General features: G+C 39.3%; 1 protein-coding gene across 27 annotated transcripts in view; it reads right to left on the bottom strand.

Moving 5' to 3' along the window:
* NCOA3 (nuclear receptor coactivator 3) overlaps nucleotides 1–23,174 on the bottom strand; it is a 145,485-nt gene that overhangs the window by 37,931 nt on the left and 84,380 nt on the right. For 6 of the 27 annotated variants that reach the window (XM_024108805.3, XM_024108806.3, XM_024108812.3 and 3 more), the window contains exons 1-3: nucleotides 3,109–6,958; nucleotides 2,175–2,301; nucleotides 1–173 (exon numbers count right to left, since the gene is read on the bottom strand). In XM_024108805.3, coding sequence (XP_023964573.2) covers nucleotides 1–173; nucleotides 2,175–2,301; nucleotides 3,109–3,229 — 421 coding nt within the window. In that variant the 5' untranslated portion in view covers nucleotides 3,230–6,958. Of the gene's footprint in view, nucleotides 174–2,174; nucleotides 2,302–3,108; nucleotides 6,959–8,530; nucleotides 8,794–9,220; nucleotides 9,256–9,424; nucleotides 9,533–12,110; nucleotides 12,201–17,655; nucleotides 17,850–22,391; nucleotides 22,592–23,174 lie in introns of those variants that run through there. The other 21 variants (XM_024108807.3, XM_065566625.1, XM_065566624.1 and 18 more) reach the window with 16 other exon arrangements.

Raw genomic sequence — 23,174 nt, 5'->3', positions numbered from 1 at the left:
CTTGTTCCTTTATCTGCCGGATCTGTCTTACAGTTTCCTTTAAAATTGCACATTTATCTGGTTTGACATTGAAATTGTCAATGTCACTCAGATTAGCAGATATCAGCTCAGCTAGCTCCTCAATATATTTGCTTTCCTGCTCACGTCGGCGTTTCTCACCACTGCAGATCAGACTAGGAACAAGAAGCAGCATTTAATGTACATAAATTTCAGCATAAACAAGAGCTATGATCACACTGTCATCTTTGATGCACTTACATACCACTTATCACATAAGTTTAGCTAGTGGACATTCATCTCATCAATTTACACCTGTAGGTTTTTACCATATAAAGGAGTGTATCTTCAGAGATTATGACAAGATTATTATTCCAAGAATAACTGTTGTAGTTATTTTCTTATTGAATTTAATGAAAATTCCAACTATTACAAAACTAATGTATTTGTACTATATAGGCATTTTAAGGTGGAAAAAGCTGCAGCACCTGCTTGGCCAATAAGCTATAAACAAAGTTTTACATCTAATTCAATGGCATTTCTCTGTCAGTAATACAATAACTTTGGAACACTGCACCCATCAATTCCAGAATTTCAGGAAATGTTCTAGATATCAGTGGGCACAAGTATGTTGATTTAAAGGCAGATCAGAACACCAGAAAAGCTTATTTCACAGGAAAATCAGGGCTTCCAGAGTGACTGGTGTTGCAGGCAGAAGAATCTCTCTGCTGCCCCTGGTGGAGGTCTACACATACCAGAAGCAGCATCTTAACTGGCTGCATGGGGACAGCCTGTAGTTTGGAATATCACAGAAATAAGAAAGCTTTACAAGTAGCAGGGAGGACCTAGGCGGCTGGGTCAGCAGGGTGGAAGTAGGAATCTAGAGGGCAATGGAGATGGGGAGGGGAAAGCAGGGATCCAGGGAAACGTGGAAAATGGGGACAGTGGGGAGGGGGTTTGTGTCAGCAACCTGGAGAGGGAGGAGTGGATATGAGTAGGTCCCTACCAAATTCACAGTCCATTTTGGTCAATTTCATGGTCATAGGATTTTTAAAATTGTAAATTTCATTATTTAAGATATTTAAATCTGAAATTTCACGGTGTTGTAATTGTACGAATCCTGATGCAAAAGGAGGATGTTGGGAGGGGCGAGGGGGAGAAGAGGGTCCCTAGGTTATTTTAGGGGATCGTGGTATTGCCACCCTTACTTCTGCACTGCCTTCAGAGCTGGGTGGACAGAGAGCGGAGGCTGCTGGCTGGGAGCCCCCAGCTCTGAAGGCAGAGCCGCTGCCAGCAGCAGCACAGCAGTAAGGATGGCATGGTATGGTATTGCCACCCTTACTTCTGTACTGCTTCCTTCAGAGCTGGGCCCTCGGTCAGCAGCCGCCACCCAGCTCTGAAGGCAGCAGCACAGAAGTAAGCGTGGCAATACCACGATTCCCCCTAAAATAACCTTGTGACACCCCCCCACAACCGCCTTTTTGGGTCAGGACTACCAGTTTGAGAAACGCTGGTCCCTGTGAAATCTGTATAGTAAAGGGTAAAAGTACACAAAAGACCAGATTTCGGAGGGAGGGGAGACCAGATTTCACGGTCTATGGTGCGTTTTTCATGGCTGGGAATTTGGTAGGGCCTTAGATGCGAGGAAGGGAAAATGGGGACTGGGGGGGGGGGGGTAGGATATGGAGGAAAATACAGAAACCCTACCATGAGGGGAAGGGAGAAGGCACACAGAGAATCAGGCATGGGGAAGACAATGCAGGATTTTGGTATGCGGGCAAACACAGAGACCCAGGCATGGGGGGAAAAGGGGGAATGGAGGTGCACACAGAGCCTCTGCCATGGGGGAAGGATATGGGCACACAAAGAGCCCCTAACATGGAGAGGGTGAATAGGGGTCAATGGCATGGGGGGGAAGAACATGGGGTACACAGAGCACCTTAGCATATGGAAGAGGGGGTTATGGGGGACATTCAGAGCTTCTGGCATGAGGGTAAGGGTGGAGGGACTTGTAGGGAGTCCCTTAAAGGATTTTATCAACTGAATACAAATGAATAGCAAAACTCTTTTAATATTAACGTCAATTAAAAACTAAAAACAAAACACCACGCTGCACTATTTATAATTTTATTATGAAAAATTTAATAAAAACAGTGAGGAAAATGTGTTTACTGTACCCTGGTCCTGGGGCATCACAGGGCAATGGCTTGCGTTTCCTTGACTCACTGGTCAAACTGTCCAAGGAGTTTTCTCCCAATCCACTCATCTTGATTGAGCAACAGCCAACTGAGTTTACATCAGCAACTGAAGTGTTAAAAAAAAAAAAAATCACAAACTGATGATGCTCTCAAGAGATTTCAAACAATTAAAATAAATTGTTTTACAGTATTCTTTATCGATTTTACAGTGAGACTATCCAGATAAGCACTAAGTCATAATTTATAGCAGCCTTGCAAAATTTTAGTCACCCCAGGATGCATGATATTTTTGGGACCAATGTGTAATATATTGCTTTAACTATCAATCACCACTTACTGCTCTACATGATGCAAGAACTTGGAGGATCAAAGCTTGAGGAGCTCAAAAAATATCATGTGGTCAAATTATTGCTAAGAAAAAAATACTGTAGATTACTGCACATGCTCAGATGCAACATACTTTCTAAGCACTATATAACCAAAGCAGTACACACAATCCATATTTAAAAACAAACAAACAAACAAAAAAAACATCTCCCAGATCTGTACCACTTGCTGGAAAAATCTAGGACATAAGAATCAACAGCTTCTTCAGCAACAGATGCATAAAATATCACTGTCGAGATAGAAATGTTACCACAATTGTTACATATCCTCTAACTTTGGCCATTAAATCACCATCTGAGTCAATGAGTGTTTTCCAGGGAGCAATAAGGAAGTTACACTCAGTGCTAACTAAGAAGTGCCTTTAGATAAAAAGTAATTTTTGGCTCATAAAACACTGGATCATTAAACAGCTATGCTAACCACAGGCACAGAACACATGTTTTAAATATTTGCCAAAACAATTCTCATGTCGGTCAACAAATCACAAATTCTTAAAATCACATATTCTATAAAAACATTTACTTACCTGTACAGTAACTGTTGCTCTTTGAGATGTGTTGTGCACATATACATTTCACTGCGGGTGCTTGTGTGCCTAGAGCACTCGAGTTGGAGACATTTCTCTCCAGTACCACTATGCAGTGCATGCTCTCCTCATGCTGTCAGCTGAGAGCATAAAGAGGTGTGTGGTTGCCACCTTTCTCTCAATTACTTTGCAGTGCTATATGTGATATCTGAAGCAGTGGGAAAGGTGGGAGGGTCAGGGAATGTATATGTGCACAACACATCTCAAAAAACAAGACAGGTAAACTTTTTCCCCCCCTTCAAGTGATTGTGCGCATATACATTCCACTGCAGGTGACTCGTCAGTTCCCTTACAATGGAGGGATCTTGGATCATCTGAACAGAGATTGTAACACTAAAGTTGGCATGATCACGAGTGGCTTAAGTGATGGTGTAATGAGAAAAAAAACAGGAGTACTTGTGGCACCTTAGAGACTAACAAATTTATTAGAGCATAAGCTTTCGTGGACTACAGCCCACTTCTTCGGATGCATATAGAGTGAAACATATATTGAGGAGATATATATACACACATACAGAGAGCATGAACAGGTGGGAGTTGTCTTACCAACTCTGAGAGGCCAATTAAGTAAGAGAAAAAAAACTTTTGAAGTGATAATCAAGCATGCAAAGTAGCTCGGGAGTCTTTAAAAGAGTGCAAGGTCTCATCAGTATTTTCTGAAAACAAAACCCAGCCATCAGACCTTAAGTCCTCAATAGTCTGCTGCATATCAGGCACAATACCCAAATTCTGCAGCCACGACCACGCCTCATGGTCACAGCCAATACCATAATTCTGGTCACAGGTTCTGCCACATCCAGAGCTGACTGCAATGAGGTCTTGGCTATCGTATGGCCTTCCAAAATGAAGGCCATAAACTCTTCCCTAGAGGGTTCTGTCAACTTGTCTGTGAATTTAGATATGGCCTATGAATTGACAGTAATATTGAGAGCAACATCTGCTAGTTAGCAAGGTGTATTTGCAAGGAATACACCTCCCCATTTAGACCATTATTTTGGGTTCTTTGTCCTTAGGGGTGTATTTAATTCTGCCCTTTTGAGTCTTTGGTTTTGCCTGGAATTGAAGTATTCTCCAAATACTTTAGTGTAGGGGACAATGACATTGGGGTATTCTACAGGGCTTTGCAGGCTCCAGGGGAGCCTCATTTATCAGGAGTTAATCCCCCTGGAGCTGATGGTTGGAGAATATCCATCAGTATGTGTGTATTTTCCTGCAGGAATTCCTCCTGGTAGTTGCCATATGCCTCAAGAGGTCTTGATGCACCTTAAAGTACTTGGGCACTGAGGGAGAGGAAGATTTAGGCACAGTATAGTCACCAGAGTGGATGAGGAGGGGGTTTGCACCACATGATCCATTGGGAAAACCCCCATAAGTCCAAGTGGAAGGTACTCAGTGATTACTTGAGTTGACACGGTGTGGGAGTCGGGGTCTGTTGGGACCAGTGATCTTACTATGGAGTGGGTTGAGAAGCAGGACGTCAGGGACCAAGAAGCATCCCAGGGATTCCAAGGAGGCCACAGGGCTTATGGATAAGGCATGAATGGTTCTTGTCCCAACTGTGCGACAGATACCAATTTCGGCACCGAGAGTGATCCGAGGATCTGGTGCTTATCAGACTAGGACGATGACCCTGACCTGGAACTTGAGGAAAACCAAAGTTCTCTGGTGACAGAGAGAGTCAGCCCTGATGGGGCAAACAACTACTCAGACTTGTCTGAAGCTCAATAAGGAGATGGCACTAGTGCCGAAGAGAAGTGGCGAGTTGCACAAGAGGCACTGAATGAGACACACTCCCACCCCGTACCAGGAGAGGCATCAGCACCGAGGCTGGTATCAAAAACTCTATGATGGATCTGTCACCAAAACAATGACTTTGCTGAAGTATGCACCAGCATTGAGGAGGCCTTCAGTGCCAGGCCTAGCCTCAGCTCCACAGTCTGCAGACCAGGTGGTGTGAGCTGCAGTGCTGACGGAGCTGTTGGCTTTGCAACATGGTCAGAAGGTGCCAATGGCACAACAGAGGATGATTCAGTAGAAGGCATAGTACTAGAGTACTCCTGAACAAGCAGATAGTCCAGGATCAAGAGGAAAAGCAGGTCTGATGCCAAGCAGGTCTGATGCGGCCTCATATGCCGTCAGCATGGAGACGGTTGATGCTGATGCTGACATCACTGGTACCGGACTCAGCAAACACCAGAGTTGACAGTACGGGTCCTCATTGCTCTCAGAGTGGTACCGAGGAGCGGTTGGACAGACCTGCTCCATCCTGCGTGCCGAATGAAGAATGGTACCAGTCAGCACTGCTCCTAGAAGAGTAAGAGGAGTCTCCCCAAGCCCTGGAATGGTCCTGAACAACTCCTCTTCCTCTTGGGGGAACATCAGAGTCCAAGCACAGGGTGGCATCGCTTCTGGGTCCGAAGGCAACTGCTGATCAGAGGGCTTAGGTGTCAAAGCAGGCCTCAAGGCCTGCTCCAGAAGGTGCTGCTTCAACCCAAGTCTCTTCCCACCTGAGTCCTCTTGGGGAACGACTTGCACATGGAACACCTCTCCTCAATGTGTCCCTCACCAAGACACAAGTAGCATCTTGTGTGGGAACTGTTGTTGGGGATAGCCACCATACACAATGGACAATGCTTGAACCCTGGTGAAAGCATCACAGGGCATCCAGTCACTCTACTACCACAAACTAAACCTAAGGTACTACTACTATGATATACAAGAAAGTTCTCAGAAAACAGAGAGAAAGTGTGAGGTGAAGATGCCACACAGAGCTCTGACTCTAGCCACAGGCGGCGAGAAGGAACTGAGGGGGTCAGGGTGGCACTGCCCTTGTACGGCCCAGGGAGGAGCTATGGTCGTAGGGCATGAGTGCTACCCCTATGGGTACTTCTAGACAAAGTTCTCCAGCTCTGGTGCACCCATACACCCACATGGAATACACAGCTGCATCTACTCAAATAACTAAATTAAGTTACTACCACTAAATATTAACTATATACACTAAAGTTCTGAAATCGGGCTACCCGAAGCAAATGCTATAGGGAGCGCCAACTCTCACCACAGGCAATGAGAATGAACTGAGAGGGAGGCAACCGCGACATCCCTGTTATGTCTTTGCTTGACAGCACTGGGGCACATGCACCACCTATTGATACTGTAAGCAAAAGTCTCTGACTCAATTGCACTGGGCACACAAACACTGGCAGTGGAATGTATACGAGCACAATCACTTCAAGGAGAATTAGCATATACTATCAAAGTGAGTGTTTCACAGTTAATTGTCTATCTACCAACAATAATAGGTTTCTATGCATCTTTTGGGTCCTCTCACATTTCTGTTCTGGCAAAGGAAACTTTTAGATGGAAAGTGTCACATGGCGGGAGGAGAAGCATTAGGATAAGGGTCTTAGTATAACTTCTGATGATTTAATGGAAATAGCACAGTAAAATCTGTGCATCTCTTTCAAATTTTACCCTATAGTGTCAGATCTCTAAATCAATTATTTTATTCAAGTATCATTTAACAGGTCTTAAACTATTAAAGCCAATATTTCATGTTATATCGGGTATCCTGCTTCTAGCAGGGCAAATAAAACATCTACCTCAACATGTCAAGACCTATTCCTTTCTTTGGACTGGCTCTACTCTCTGGCATATTTCTCTTCCAGCAAAGGTCAAACCAAAGTCTGCTTAAAGAAGTGTAGTCATTTCACTAACTCTTGCAAGACAGTTTAGAACTGTGCAGTTTTGTGTGCCTCAAACCAATACACTTATCTGATTTAAAGCTTGTATTACTGAAATTGCACTTATAGCATAATGAACTGTGTTCACTATTGAGTTCCCAGTGCAACATCATCTATTATAACTGGATATCAAAATACAATCAGTAATTATTTTAGCTCATGACCATATTATTTAGCCAAAACATTCTCATTTTATAGGCACTATTTACATTGCACAAGATATGACAAGAAATTACATTACTATCAACATACGCAGAAGAATTGTAAGGTTTACACGCAGAAGGATGGCAATGTTAAAGAGCACATATATAAGAAACACAAACCACTAAGGATATGTCTACACAGCCCAGGGAAGCGAGCCTCCCAGCCTGGGTCGACAGACTCAGGCTAGTGGGCTTGTGCTACCACTCTAAAAATAGACAGCGCTTCGAATTTACAGCTCAGGCTCAGAATCCCCTCACACCCCGGCTTCAGAATGTGAGCCACAACTTCACAGTGCCATCTACACAACTATTTTTAAAGCACTAACATGAGCCCTGCTACAGTTAAAACTTCTGTGTGCTCTAAGTACTATGTACCCTAAGAACCCATATTTTGTTCTTTATTCTTATTTGTTTTGACTATGTTCTTCAAAGACAGGAATCATGAATGAAGATTTGCATTGACTTCAGTGGATCAGGATTTCACCCCATGTCTTCACTACTGATCTAGTGAAGACCCACTAAATCGATGGCATAGCGCTCTCTGGTCAATCCTGGTACTCCAGCTCCCTGAAGATTAAGGCCTGTCGACCAGAGCGCATCTCCCATCCACGCAGCATAGTGAAAACACTGGGGTAGGTCGACCTAAGCTATGTCGACTCCAGCTACATTATTCATATAGTTGGAGTAGCGTAACTTAGGTCGACTTACCCCGGTAGTGAAGACATGCCCTTGTAGTCCTCCCTTTTCCCATCCTGTCCAGAAATAGTCATTACAGTCAGCATTATGGCTCCATCTCAAAACACCAAGGAGGTAAAGATCTCTCAATCAATGCCAGAATATAAATCAATTTCCCCACTTCATTTCCAGTGAGACACTTTCAGAGCAAAGGAATAAAGGAGATCAAAGAAAAAAAAAATCAAATGACACTTCCTGAGGGGGACACTGCCCAGATGCTGCCAAATCTCCTGGAAAAAAATTGGGTCTGAAGACTCCACTTGCCAAGAACCACTATTTGTGATGAGCCAATCCAACAGCAGTCCAGTTTTCACACAAGAGCAAGCCATTGATACAAAGGTTTCCAGGGCTGAAGGAGGTTTATGGCACGGCTGCAAAGTCAACACTGTTGGAAATGAAGGGGGACAGAGACCTGGGAGAGACTAGCTGTGAAGTCCCTGCAGCTAGGGATTTCTCCTTGATGCCCTTTTCTCCCTTTTCACACCCCATACCCTACCCCTGGCATCATCCACACTTCTTATTCTCTTGCAACTGGATTTCTTCTTTATGTTTAAGAGATGAAAGAGGAAAGATAGAATGGGAACCAAGAACTGAGTCTTTATGAGACTACACTAAATGCTTCCAGGACAAGAGGCCACCAAAAAAAAAAAAAAGTAGGTGTATTGCTTCTGATGTACTAACCTTGACTGACTTGTCTTTTGCTTTTTGCTTCTGGGAAACCACAACACTGTCTGTTCTTGCTCTTGCTAGGTAAATTGAGAGGATAGGGATACACAACAAAATTATTGTGTGGAGCAGTTGCTATTGTTATGTTAGGATGTTGATTGTGGATGGAGAGTTCAAAAGGTCATTCTTCACACAGCAAGGCAGATCTCAGATTGCTGCTCAGAACAGAAAACTACCTGGCTCCAACTAGGAGTAGGCTCTAGATTGCTGTAAACTTACTGTAAAGTTAATTAAAAAATAAATATATATATATATATTTATATATATATATATATATATATATATATACACACACACACATATATCTGTTTATACACAAGCTCTCCATGTGTTAATATGAACACCACCACACTGTTCAACATACTTATAAAATATTATAGTAAACTAATATTTACAAACACCACCACCAATTGATGCATTCGATTTGACTGGAAAGGAATTACTTCAAAACTACATAGCAGATTAGGGCAGTATTTTAAAAAATTTAAGGGCAGTAAAAAAAGATCAATACAAACATAGTATAGCTCAAAATAAAGCTATTCTCAAAAGATGTCTAACACACACAAATGTGGCCAAAGACTCCACTGACAATAAGCCAGGAAACATTTATGCTCCAAATTCTGATTCAAAATAGTTTATAGCTACCTATTTTAGTGGAGGGAAATCCCAATGTTTGACGACTGTGGAAAAGCAAACATGAGAAACTTCATTCTTTTTCAACCAGATATTTGTTTATGGTACATTTATAACATATAATACATTTAAAACAGTGACAACTCATATGAGCCCAAGAAAAACAAAATTATGAGTTGTCCAATTGCCACTAGATGGCAGAATATCATCAAGTACCTGCATGAGTAGTATTTACTTCAGCTAAACTGTAGATTAAAAAAAAACATGTTAGGAAGTTAGTTCGGCTCATCTGAACAAACAAGAAGCTTCAATTTTTAAAAAGTGATTTATATAAACAGTATAATCATGCAAAAATCTAGAATTAAAGTTATCTGAAGGTCACACTCAACACTCTCACTCATAAGGTCCTAGGTCCATAATCCACATAACTATGAAAGAATCGAGTGTCGTTGAGCAGGTGGCACATATACACACTAGGTTTGGTGCTGTTCTCCCAGCAACTGCATTCCAAGGCAGAAGCATACTGCTGCAGTGCTAGAAGCTGCTATGGAAAGAGAGAGGAAGCGCTTAAAATAAGATAAAGGGTTGAGGATAGCTCAGGAAGGGTGTGGGCACAACAAACATGTCAGAAGCACAGTACATATTTCTTAATTTAAACAAGCTACCAAAACTGTTTAAAATGTTTTAAATTACTGAACATAGCCTGGATACAAAATTTTAAATTTCAGTGTGATGCAGTTTAGAAGTTGATACGGTAACAGGATTGAATTTAGCAATTTAGAATTTATAATAGAAACATCAACTGATTTCAGTATTACTTAAAAGTAGCATATACCCATGTTGCTATAAATGAAAACTAATCATTTAATTAAATAGAAAAATATACAGACTTTATATGTTATTTGAAAAACCTAAAGAGGAAAGAATTAGAGTATGTAACACTATGTCTATTCAGGTAGTTTTAAAAAAGAAGGATTTTTTTTTAAGCTACAATGCTTGGGTTTTATTGGGGGGAGGAAGAAAGAACAGCAGAGAATTTGTTTAAGCAGAGCTCCCCACCTCCCTATCATAGCATATCTATCACTTACCATAAAGCTTCTGGCAATTTCTCCAGACATGAGCCTGAAACATCGCCTATGTACGACTTTTCCTTTCCCTACCAATATTACCATTACCCTTCAGGAGGCTTGGAAAAACATGTAACACCTAAGAAGGCTTTGCAGCTTCTTAACCAAGCAAGCCCACAGAGGCTGCTTTCTGCTGTATAGGAACCTACCATGCAAACTCTTAATAGCTACCCTGCACTATTCTTCAAGCTACAAGAGACCGTAGCAACAGAACCAATTATCCAGTGAGTTATTAATGCAAAAATCACAAATTAAAAACACAGCAATAATGATGTTTATCCATCAAATATGATGATGCAATTACTACAGGTACTTCAATAAAATTTCTTTTTTTTTTTTTAAATGAAGTGAGGCATTACTTTGAAAAGTGCCTCTGAAAAAATGGCATTATGAGTTCCAAATGTGTGTCTCTGAATACAAATCAAAACGTCCTCAGTTTACTAGTAAAATAAACTTTGCAACTGCCAGCCAAGTCCTGTAAACTCAGCCTGTGAGCTAAAACGTGATAGCTTCTTTCTGGCATGTGCTTCAGTAGTTCTAACCAGTAGGATTCTACAGGGAAAATTCTTCCCTCAGTTGCATCTGTGCAACCCCATTGCCTTAAGTGGGGCATTTTTCAAAGAACCACCACACTTGAACATTCTTTTGGCTTATGATTTGTTAGATTTAAGAAACGTTTCATTAAATATATTACTAAAACATACAAGATAACTTTCCCTAACTTCGTGCATAGTACATTTACAATAGAATTAACAGAACACGCGCCCCCCCCCCACCCCAAAAAAGCAATATGATATGCACAGAAATTAAAAGGTTAAAACAACATGGTAGTTTTCAACTAACAGGAGTATAAAAAATGTTGAGCTTGGTAGTTTCAGCTTTATTTATTTATTCTGTAGTCATGCAACTGATAATAACTACTGAGGAACCTATTTTCAAACCAAAAAATTGCAAATGGCTTTGTTATAAAGGTTTAACTTGTGCAGGAAAGTGGTTACTTATGCACACAAAATTGCTACTTTAATATTAATTTTAAAATTCTTATCCATCTATAAACACTTTACTAGACATATGGATTTGTAGCATATAGTGTTATAGTAAGTAGACTGTTCTAACATTTAAAAAATTCAGAGTGAAGAAGGCACAGCAAGGCTGTCACTGTTCCAGTTATGGCCAATTACGAAGAATCAAATGGATACTTTTCATCCAATCTCTAGCACCACCAGTTTATTTTTAAATTTTTATTTCAATACAAATATTAAAACAATTCACCTCTCAAAAAAACGATACAACTCAGACTAGCCCATTAAGATCTAAATTGTAAGATTTCAGTTTGTTTAAAAACAACCCACAATCTCATAAGTCATGTCTTTCAACTTTGATTTAATAATCTAATTTAGTGAGAATCATTGGGAAGTCCATTAAGAAATTCCATTCCTTGCTCCCCACTTCCTTTGAAAACAAGTATGGGTAAATAATAGCACCATAGTTTTCCAATGACACTGACTCAAAACATTATTCATATAACAGAAAACAATTTGCATAGTTTTGGATAACAATGGATACAGATGATGTTCTATTTATTTGGATATGATTATATAGGAAATTGCACTTGGAATATACTTTCTGGCAGCAGTCAAGTGTCAAAGCAGTCAAATTTTAGGAATACAACTTTTATGGTCTTTGTAGTTACACTTGAATTTCATAGCTTTAAATGAGGAAGAAGGAATAATTTTTCAGCTGTATTTAGCCAGGATTTGAAAGCAGTCACTTACTTGTCCTTAACACACATTCAAGCAGAGAAGACTTTTCAGTGGACCATCAGGACCAGTAATCATTGTAAATCACCTCCTGAGAAAAAAAAACTATGCATAAATATTGCTTTTTTATTTTACAGTTAATATTAAAGTTAAACATGAAGTGTTTAAAATTTTAAAAAACCTTTTACTTATTCTAATCTGGAGATTTCCAGTTTGAAACCTGCTTCACAGCTGTTGCCATTCTTTACTGTAATTGTTGGACAAGATCACATTGTAATTGGAACATTTAATTTTGCAATTCCAAAGTTTATGTTGCATCTCTAATAGTACATTAAGATAAGTTATGTTTTATTTTTTCTCCTTTACATTTTTTAAAAAGGAAAAGAAAAGCCATCTGGGATGCTCTCTTCATAACTCCATAGGTTTTCGACCCTACCACTTACTAGAGACACAAAATAAAGCGATGTTACAACTGTTTACAACTACATCATTTTATAAGTGAATTCAATTCTCGTACATAGGAAGATCTAGCCACTAGTGAAGTTTGTAATTTTAAAAGTTCATCCTTTTGAATTATCAGTGTACAAAAGAACTATTAAATTCCTTTTAAAGTTGAAACATTTTCTTTTCCTTCGTTCAGAAAAGATAATTGCTACAGCCGGTTTTTTAGTTTTAATTCTCCTTCAAAACACACATCCAAGACGAAGCATGGAAAGTTCCAGGTCAAAATGAGAATTTTTGTAACGTTATGACCAGCAAGTAAAAACTGAGCATACAGACACATCTTCCCTGTACATGAGCACACTGCCTTGTGCATCATGCAAGAACAGCAAACTATTTTCAAAGCAGAAGGAAAAAGTGTACATTGTCAAGTTCCTACTGCCTAGTTTTCCTGTGAAGTTCTGAGAATAAATAATCCATTTTGTGGTGCATATTGTACAAGGTATGATTAAGTGTACTAATTAGTGAGCATTTCTGGGTCTCTATTCAGAATTACAGTAACTTAAGGAAAAGTTTCAAACAACAGCTGCGTGATTGAATTGATTTATTGAAAACTGCTTGAAGCACTATGTAAAGCAGAGGCTGTTCAAGCTAATTAGAAAAATAAATTGCTCTTGGGAAATATTTATGAGGCATTCACATGTAAAAGTACACACTATAGTCCTATCCAAAATCAAGAGTTTCAAAATTGATACTTCTACTCAGACTACTTAGTAGATAATCACTAGTAGTCAGGTGAAGAGCTTTATCCAAGCAGATCATTTCTTAAGAAATTAAACTGAAGCCTTTCAGATCAACTGGGTGTGTATGAAGTCGTCTGCTGTTTTAACCACGTCTTTGACAATACTGACTATAGTTTTATTCATATGAACAGACTTACCAATTAGAGGGGTGATTGACAATGTGGTCACATAAGAATAAGCATTAGGAGTAAATTGTCTCCTAATTAAACACCTTTGTAATAGTGTTTTATGCTAAATCAACCTCCACTAATCACAAACTAGAATGAAGACCAAAAAAAGTGAAAAAAAAATTCATAATACTGCTAAGCAAGATGCTCCATCAAAAACCCTTAATTACATTTGAACGTTACAGAAAATGAAGCCCTTCAGATGGGCATCTCAGTAAAAACTCAAATCAGCCTCATTACTTGACTATATTCAATCTTCAATGGCATGATTATTACCCCCAAAAAGGGCTACAGAGACCACTTATAGAAGTTCTCTACTGGAGAGACCGTATGAAGAAAATGAAAAGTGCAATTTACCTGCAGATGATCAAATAGGTTTGTCAAGACATCATTAACTATTTTAGAGATTAATATTAAAATTTCTAAATGTTAAGTCAAATTTTGATTTTGTTAACTGATTGTGAATTCACCATAGTCATCAATCTCAAATCAGTTTGGAAAACCAGTATCCTGCAATAACTGATGTTCTTGCAGGCAAATCCATGCAAGTACTGATACAGTTTGCCTAATCACCAAAAGAAATCCCGCTGAACATCTGAACCACTGATACGGACTGGACAGGGTGGACAGAGTCACTTACAAAAGAAGTCATCATTTTATGGAAGAGATTTGAGATCTCAAAAAATGTTCTAAAAAAATGAATAGTTTTGAAATGCTCAACTGCTCAGTCACATTAAGACAGCTAAAGTGTTAAATGCTTTGCACATATTAATTTTCCATTTAAGCAACTGTTGCAATTACCATACCGCTGTTATGAGATTGAAAATGGAAAAACTGAACATGTATTAAGTAGTGGTCCACACTATGAAAAAGTTTGAAAACTGACACTTAAATTGCTTACAATTAATTCTAGATCATTTTAGATTAAATTTGAAGCTTTGGTGACTTTTGTTCATAAATGGTGTTCAGGCAACAGGCCCAGCTATCACAAAACAAGTTAAAAGTTTAAGAGTAAACTGTGTATAGATTAACCAATTTTCAGTCATTGTCTACCTACCATTCCCATTTTCAGCATATTCACAACATTAGTGATATGGGCCATTCAAGACAGAATATACAGATTTAGCAACATTTATGCTTCATTCACTAATTATAGTTTAAAAGAATTTAATACAAAATCATCTATGAGCTATCTATTTCTGTGACTATGCCCCATCCTGTCTGTCGTTACTGATAACTAGGAAGAAATACATGGTTGATAGATGGGCTGAAAGAGAAAACAGTCACATAGCCCAAAGATTGGTTTAAGCTGACCAGGGCCGGCTCTAGGGTTTTGGCCACCCCAAGCAGCCAAACAAAACAAAACAAAACAAAACCAACAAAAAAAAGCCGCGATCGCAATCGCGATCTGCGGCAGCAATTCGGCAGGAGGTCCTTCCCGCCGAGCAGGAGTGAGGGACGGTCAGCCGAATTGCCACCGAACAGCTGGACGTGCCACCCCTCTCCGAAGTGGCCGCCCCAAGCACCTGCTTGGTAAGCTGGTGCCTGGAGCTGGTCCTGAAGCGGACTTCCGCGCTGCTGTGTTGCAAGTCTAGGTACAAGAAAGAAATATATTTTGATAAAATCGTCGTCATTTTTTGGTGGGGAAGCAGGTTTATAAATCCTGTTTGTAGGCAGAGGGTGCACTCTATGGAACATCAAATCCACTGCATCACAGAAAAGAATAAAAAAAAGAACCCCTATATATCAAAGTTTTTGGGCACAGCAACTTTGGCGGTATGCCTGAGGGTATGCCTGAGGGTAAGTGACTGGTTTGGCTGTAGCATGAGTCTGTGCCTTCCAATTCTGCCCAAGTAGACTACGCACTAGAATGTAACCACATGACCAGTCTAAAAGGGAAGATGTGTGGTGCAGAATAACTACAGTTTTTGATAAATCCTACAGGAAGGTCTTTCCAGACTAAAAAGACTATATAGATTAGTATTTTTATTAATTTGCTCTGACCATAAATCTTACAGGACCACCTTCCTGGAATGACAACTTGGAATGGTCTTTACTAAGGTTAACTAAAGCACTGTAAGTCCTACTCCATGGATAAGAGCTAGAGTAATGTAAAAAACAAACAGAAATGGAAATTTTGGTTGATAAACGAAACCAATATATAATCAAACTGAATATGGTAAAATATTACCACATATCAAAAGGGAATGAGCACATTATAACTCAGGTCAGTATTACTCTATGTTTATGTGAAATATTTTTAGCTGATGTAATAAAGCTATTAAATATTGACTTCATCATTTCAGACTTTTCACTGAAACACATACCTTTCCTTTCACTAAAACCTGGCTATTCTCATGCTATTGAAAACCTACACTGTCACATCTTGCAAGGTGTAATTCCATTATTCCTATCCTAAAACCAGAAGCTTCCTCTTCTGATCAGAGCAAGGCCATTGCATTGTGCACCATCTGAAAAGTTGCAAGTTTATTTCAAACTTGATGATCATCTAGTGTATTATTGTGCTTTATTACAGGCACTATAAAACTAAGCTAATTCCCACATGTAACAGGGTGGCTCGCCCCTGATTACAGAATGAGCCACAAATGGGAGAGATCAGGATTATTGTCCTATAAAGAACAGCAGGAGACCACAGTGAAGAGAAAAGGAGTGGGGACGGGGAAGCTCAGTAAGCTGTGGAAGGGTGTGCGAGAGCGAGGAAAGTTCTCCAAGCAGAGAGGCCTTGGAGCACAGGCACTGACTTTCCAAAGTGCCGGGGGGTGCTCAACCCCCGGCTCTGCCCCAGGCCCTGCCCCCACTCCACCCCTTCCTCCAAGGCCCCACCCTTGCCCCGCCTCTTCCTGTCCAATTCCGCTCCCTCCCTCCTCAGCCTCCCACTCGCTGCAAAACAGCTGATCGCGACGGGTGGGAGGTGTGGGGAGGTGCTGATCTGCAGGGTCCGCCGGCAGGAGGGAGGTGCTGGGGTGGGGTGGGTGAAGGGGCGTTGATAGGGGGCTGCTGGTGGGTGCTCCGCACCCACCTTTGTTCCCTGTGGGTGCTGCAGCCGCAGAGAACCTGTGGAGTCAGCGCCTATGCCTGGGAGAGATCCTGACCATGCAAGGGAGGGATTGCAAAGCTCCCCAGGCTGGAAGTCTGGGATGAAGAAGAGAAACGTTGTGTTGTGTGAACAGATTGGTTTGGGGATTTTGAGTTTTATTTGCAGTTTATTTTATATTAATAAACCTAGGCTGCAAGGAGGGGTATTTTTGACCCAAAAAGCGCCTTGGTGAAGTTTTATTTGAATACTCCAAAAAGAGAAACTGAGGTTGGTTGCTGGTAGCGTGACCAGTGCTTAATTTGTGCCAGAGCTTGCCAGGACTGAGCCCTGGCACCTCCAGGCTTTGCAATTCATAGTCCCAGCACCTCTGGGCTTGCTGCAACCATTATTAATTAATTAAAAAAAAATGCTTGAGTCCCGGCACCTCTTTCATTACAAATTAAGCACTGAGCGTGACCGTAGGCTACTGAAAGAGGCACACAGGAGGCACCTGGCCTGGTCACAAGGCAGAACAGAGAACTCAATCCCAGCACAACCCCAGTTCTCAAAACTTGGTACCTGAGTCTCTATAATCAATATCTCTGCTAATTCTGACAACACCAGTAGCACTTTCATCATATGAGCCTCCTTCCATTTCCTGTCTAAAAAGTATCTGTGTTCAACAGTAAAGCAAGACTGTTTACACAGTCTGGTATTCAACTTATATAGGAAGATCTTTATGTATGCTTTCATTTAATTACACTTCTTGACATACTTACATTCAGTAGATTACCCTTCTTTAGCTACAGAAATAATGAATTTATACCCTACAGTAACAAGTCCTATTCCATTAACTATAAACCTCAAATTATATATCTCAATTATCAAATGTAAGACCACAATCAGTTTTCAGTCATAAGATAAGATAAGAAACTTTTTTAAAATGCTAAAGCAAAGAAACTTTCTTTAGAGCTAAAGATGGAATGGTTAAATGAGGATGACAATATAAAGCCTGGTCTCAGAATTCATAAACAACAGAAGACAACCTTGCTGGAGTACTTATGTGAGCTCAGATAAATAAAATGATACCAAATGATTAATGTAAAAGTTACCTCCAGGATCACATCACCTGACAGGTGTGATGTAATCATCATATTCAACATATGTGGGAAGTGAGTAGCCAATTTCAAAGAAATGGGGAAATGGTCACGATCACAGCAATATAGTCGTGGAAGAAGAAAGTTGGTCATGAATCTGGAGCAGAAATGGTGGTAGCAGCTGAAGGATAAACTTCAGCCACATCAGTCTTAGGGATGAGATAAAAATTGAGAGGTTACCAACTTAGATACAGTTTTAATAGAACAGGTAAGACTGTTAACCAGCTACAGTATTGCTCATGGCACAGACAGCAGCTATACGAAATGCGACTAGAAATGGATTGTTTTCAAAATTAAAAAAAAAATCATAGCAAATGAACCAATGTATGTTAAATCCAAATTAGCTACCGATTTTTTTTTTGTAATTATATTGATCGGCAAAAATACATAAAACCCTTTTCATTTCTTGCTTTAAAGATAGCTAATAAGGCATTTAAGAAGACAATAAAATACGAGATAAATGCTAATCTTTAGACCAATGTAAATTAGAACAGCTTAGTTCTAAGTCCCTGGGAAAAAAAGGGAGCATACAGTGAAACTACCACTGAAGCCTTAACTATAGCTTTGTGGATATGACAGTATACTATGTCAAAGCTATGCAAATAGGTAACAGAAAATAGGTAATTACTATGGGCTTTAATAGAGCACTTTGGTGCAATATAACAAACTGTTTTGTACCAGAAAGGCGCAATATATCTTTTGAGACTAATTCATCTGTCCTTGCGTCTCAAGGGGAGAAACAATACATTTTGCCAGTTGTACCTACACAGCATTATCCTAATTTTCTTGCACATCAGTCAATAAAGTAATTCTTTAACATAAGACTCTAGGGTGACCAGATGTCCTGATTTTATAGGGACAGTCCTGATATTTGGGACTTTTTCTTATATAGGCAGCCCCCACCCCCAGTCCCGATTTTTCACATTTGCTATCTGGTCACCCTATAAGACTTTCAAAATATATAAGGGGAAGAGAAGCCTGGTAATGCAATTCACTGAAACGGCGCTGTCACTAAAAATAATGTGCACAGAGGTTTTAGAATCTTGAACTCCAGCAATGTACCTCTTGTTGCAACATGTTAAATACTCCTAACCCAACACACATCCTTATTCTATTATAACACATCCCGTCTTAGGGAGACAATGGATTTTGTACTGGTCTTGTCAAGCTCCATTTACCAATTTCCCAGCAATGTTTAGTAAACACTATGCACATGAGGCTGCTATTTTTCAGATATGACAATTAACTCGCTTCTTGTTCACTTTGCATATATTAAAATGACAGGACAGCATTAAAAAACTGTATGCATTAGAATGTTTTGAATATTTCTCCCCTTCCCCTAATGTGTCATTTATGTGCCCTATTTCTGGAAGCTTCTTTCTCTCTTTCACAGTGTGTGTCTGTGCATACGTGTGCATGAGAATGACTCTATAACCTGGTGGTTAGAGCGCTCACCTGGGAGGTGGGAGACCCAGAACCCAGTCACCCTGCTTCAATGAATAATTATTTATCCAGAGTGCAACAACTTTGACAATAGAGACTGAGGAAGCCCTACAACAGAATATCCCACAGTCCAATGGTTAGAACATTCACCTAACAGGTGACAAATCCCAATTCAGATCCCTTCAGTGGAGGAGGGACCACCCAGATCCCGAGTATCCAAAACACTGAGCTAAAAGTTATGAGGGAAGTCCTCTTCCATCCCCACCCCACCCCCAGCTGTTTTGTGTGAACTTACCTGTGAGGCTCGATCCACTAGGCGGCCTCTGAGCATGCCTACCAGATCAGTCTCACACACAACTTTAGGCAGCTTCCTCTGCTTTGTGAATCACTCTGGGGCTTAGGTACCCAGGTGCTTAGAAGAAGGAAGGAATGTGCATGCTCAGAGGCAGAAACTTAGGTGCCCAGGGAACTTTTACTGCAAAATCTTGGGAGACAAGTAAGTTTAGGTGCCGACAGGCTTAAGTGGGAGTTTTATGCATCACAGTGGTTCCAAAACTTGGACTTAGACACCTAACTCTTTTTGAGCATTCAAGCATTAGGCTTCCTGGACAGTGAAATGAATAATTCTTTTTAAAAAATACACATTTTTCAATAAAACTTTCCTACTTCAAACACCAAAATACAGAATGTGCTGTCTAGGCCAGTATAAAGGGACTTGATAAACCAAATTAACTGGTAAGAAACCACTGCTCACCAACATCCTTTTATATCAATCCAGATAGTTCAACAGTAGCATCTAACCTCAGAAAAGACAGTAATAGACTGCAGCATGTCAGGCCTCCTGCTCAGATACTACTACATCAGTGTCTAATAAGAGTCTACAGAAGGAGCACTTCCCTTCATCTCACACTGAGAAATAGTGATGATGATTATTGAATTAACTTTGATACATCTTAACTAAAGGCACTGTAAGCTTCCTCAGTGCAGTCCCAACCACAATATGACTCAAAACTTGCACATTCTGGTTTGTAAACTGAGCACATGCTATACAAAAGTCACTAACGTAGCTTAAAGATGAAACAAGATGTCATTTTTACAGAGTCACTTTTTTGACTATAAATACACTTAAATACAATGTTCTCTGACCATTTGACACACATTGCTTCATAAGCCACAGTGTAGCAAGAAAGAATACAGGCTCAGTAGTACACATCTACATAATACACTCAACATAATAAATATTACTAAATCACATAACTTAGTACAACTCATAATAGGTATGCACACAAGCCTGAAAATATAACTTCATGTCATTAATCCTAGCTGCAATATGGATATAAAATTCAGAAGAACGTAACAATTAGTATGCCAAAGCACAAAAACAACAATTTATGCTGGTACAGATTTAAATTCAAAACCTGAAAATACTCCCATATAACTTGTGTTTTGTTTCATTAGTTAAATGTTTATTACTTTTAATTACTTCTAGCTCTGTTTTTAATTTAACTAGACATACCCAACTTGGTTCATAAGAAGGTTCATTTTATACCTTTGGAATTTTTAAGACATCCATCTTCATGCCAACCATGACCACAGCCCTAGCCTTTGCAGTGATTTGATGTCTTTCACAATGTATGCTGTAGTCACTGTCACATTACACAGAACAAGTCCTAGTTCAGATTACTAGCTCTAAGGACCAGTCACACAAATTAAGTGACCATCACTTTAGCGGCATCTGAAGGGTGATAACGAATATTAACACATACTAGATAGGATACATGGCACCACAGTGGAATGTCAACTTATATGAGGGATGATTATAATTTTAAGTTAAAGGACACAGTAAATTATATCAAGCTTCAAAATGAATGAAGTCTCATTAAAAGAGCTGAGGTAAAGCTTAACCATGTTACCTTTGTATTTAAAAAAAAAAAAAGCAAACTTTTAAAAGAAAGTCATTTTTCTTTTACCAACATCATAAGTTTCAAAGCACTGACATTTCTCCCTACTACAGTGGAATCTATTGGCTTTGATGCTACCCAAATAGATGTCCAATGTAAGTACTTGGACATTATAGACAAAATTGGACCGTATTATACGATTATGTCAATAGTACGTCATTAACACTGTTGTAGACTGACACAGAAGACATGACAACCGTATTTACTACAGCATAAGTCCTGTTAGATCAGGGTGGTCAAAACAAGACAAAAACTACATTTACATGATTGCTTATTTACTTAAAAACAAATTATCCTGTATGTAGTTATTGTAATATAAGTGACCTGTGTTCAAAATGTTATTCCATGTAAGGAAAAAAAAAGTTTTAATATATAATTTTCAGATTTGACAATTCTGGACATAAAGAATATATAACAGCTTTGAAACACCTATTTTCTAGAAATATATGATTAATCTGTGATTTACATTCTAAATGTTTAATTCCCATGTGGGAGTGAAATGCAAGTAGAGTTGGGATCCTGAGCTGACAAAGGTTGGAAGCTCTGCCGATACAACAGTCTTTGTCCAAAATGCATATATGGGCCTGATGGGGATTTTTGAGGGAAAAGAATAAATGGTAAAAGTGGATTCTAGATCCCCCACCCTCAGTTGTACAAGTTTTACTTTAATATTTGATACTGATATTAATAATTTGTTCTTGCTTTCAAATAGCCAACTGAATTGTTAAAAAAAAAAAAACAAAAAACAGAATCATCTACCATTTCTTTTCATAACTTTAACATGGATAAAGACACCACTTAGATTAGTATGCAAATGTATGCCAAATGATGGAACATTTTAAAGTTTGAATTAAAAACATTAAAGATATACCTGGGGATTCATTTTAAAAATTCAGTCTTCACAAGTTTTCATTTTTTTCCTTTTACTAAAGCAGAAAGTTCTCAAATCTTCTAAAATTGAAGTTTATGGGAAGACAAACAATGAAGATTACTGTCATTATGAACAGCAGATGCTTTGTTCTTATTCTTGAAATTTTGATAACTATATATTTAAAACAATGTAATTTTATTCATTTGTACATTCCTGACAAAATATGTTTAATATCAGAATAGGCATACAATAAACACAAAAACCTTAATACTGCTCCATTAATGAAAGCTGATGCAAATTAAGTGATTACCATATTTTCATTATCTTCTCATACAATCCATTAGTTCCAGTAAGACATTGTTCTTGACAGAGACATTTTTCTACATGCAAGCTGATACAGATATGAGAGCTCTTACCTTTCAACCAATCAGCTAGGGAAATATTTTTCCCTTAAAAGGGAGGAGGCAATCTTCCAAATATACAGTTTCAGTACAGTTAGAGCTCAGTCTGCCAGTTTTCAGCAGCAACCATTATCACTTTCTTCTTGGAGACAGCAACATACCATCTAACACTTATAAAAACTGAGAGCACTCATCAAGTTCATGGTGAAAACAGGAAATATAATCAACTAAACTCATCAGTTTGTCTCACTAAATACACGTGATCCCTGCCCAGTCATCAGCAAGTCCATTCCCCTTCCTGAAACTCTGAAGATATCAGAATGTATATTTTTGCTCTGCAATTCCACTCCGCCAAATGTCTCGAGGGACCTAAGGAAGCTAGGATCCAACATACCCTGATAGATTGCTTCTCAGATCTCCTGAGAATGGCAGGTTCAGCATTACCACAGCATTATAATTAGCATTAACTCCTTCCAGTCCTACTGCATTGTTATAATTGAATCAGTTGAAGATGCCAAATGGACTCATTACATGCAGACTACAGCATTATATAAATACGTGTTTAGATTTTGAACTGATCTCATTCTAAGTTTTCCATTTTGGTAAGGATTATAAAACAGGCAAAATTTAAGAAATGTTTTAAAAAGCATGTCACCCACATGTTTAGAATCAGTGATTAAAAAAAACAAAAACACCCCTCCCCCAAGAGCTGCATTTAGCACCCGTTTTAGAACCAACCAACCAGCAACAGAGGTCTTGGGGGAAAACTGACTGCTATGATCAAAATGAAACTTACTC

Source organism: Chrysemys picta, chromosome 13 (assembly GCF_011386835.1).
Source record: "Chrysemys picta bellii isolate R12L10 chromosome 13, ASM1138683v2, whole genome shotgun sequence".
Classification (NCBI taxonomy): Eukaryota; Metazoa; Chordata; order Testudines; family Emydidae; genus Chrysemys; species Chrysemys picta.
This window is presented reverse-complemented; position numbering and strand designations above follow the sequence as displayed.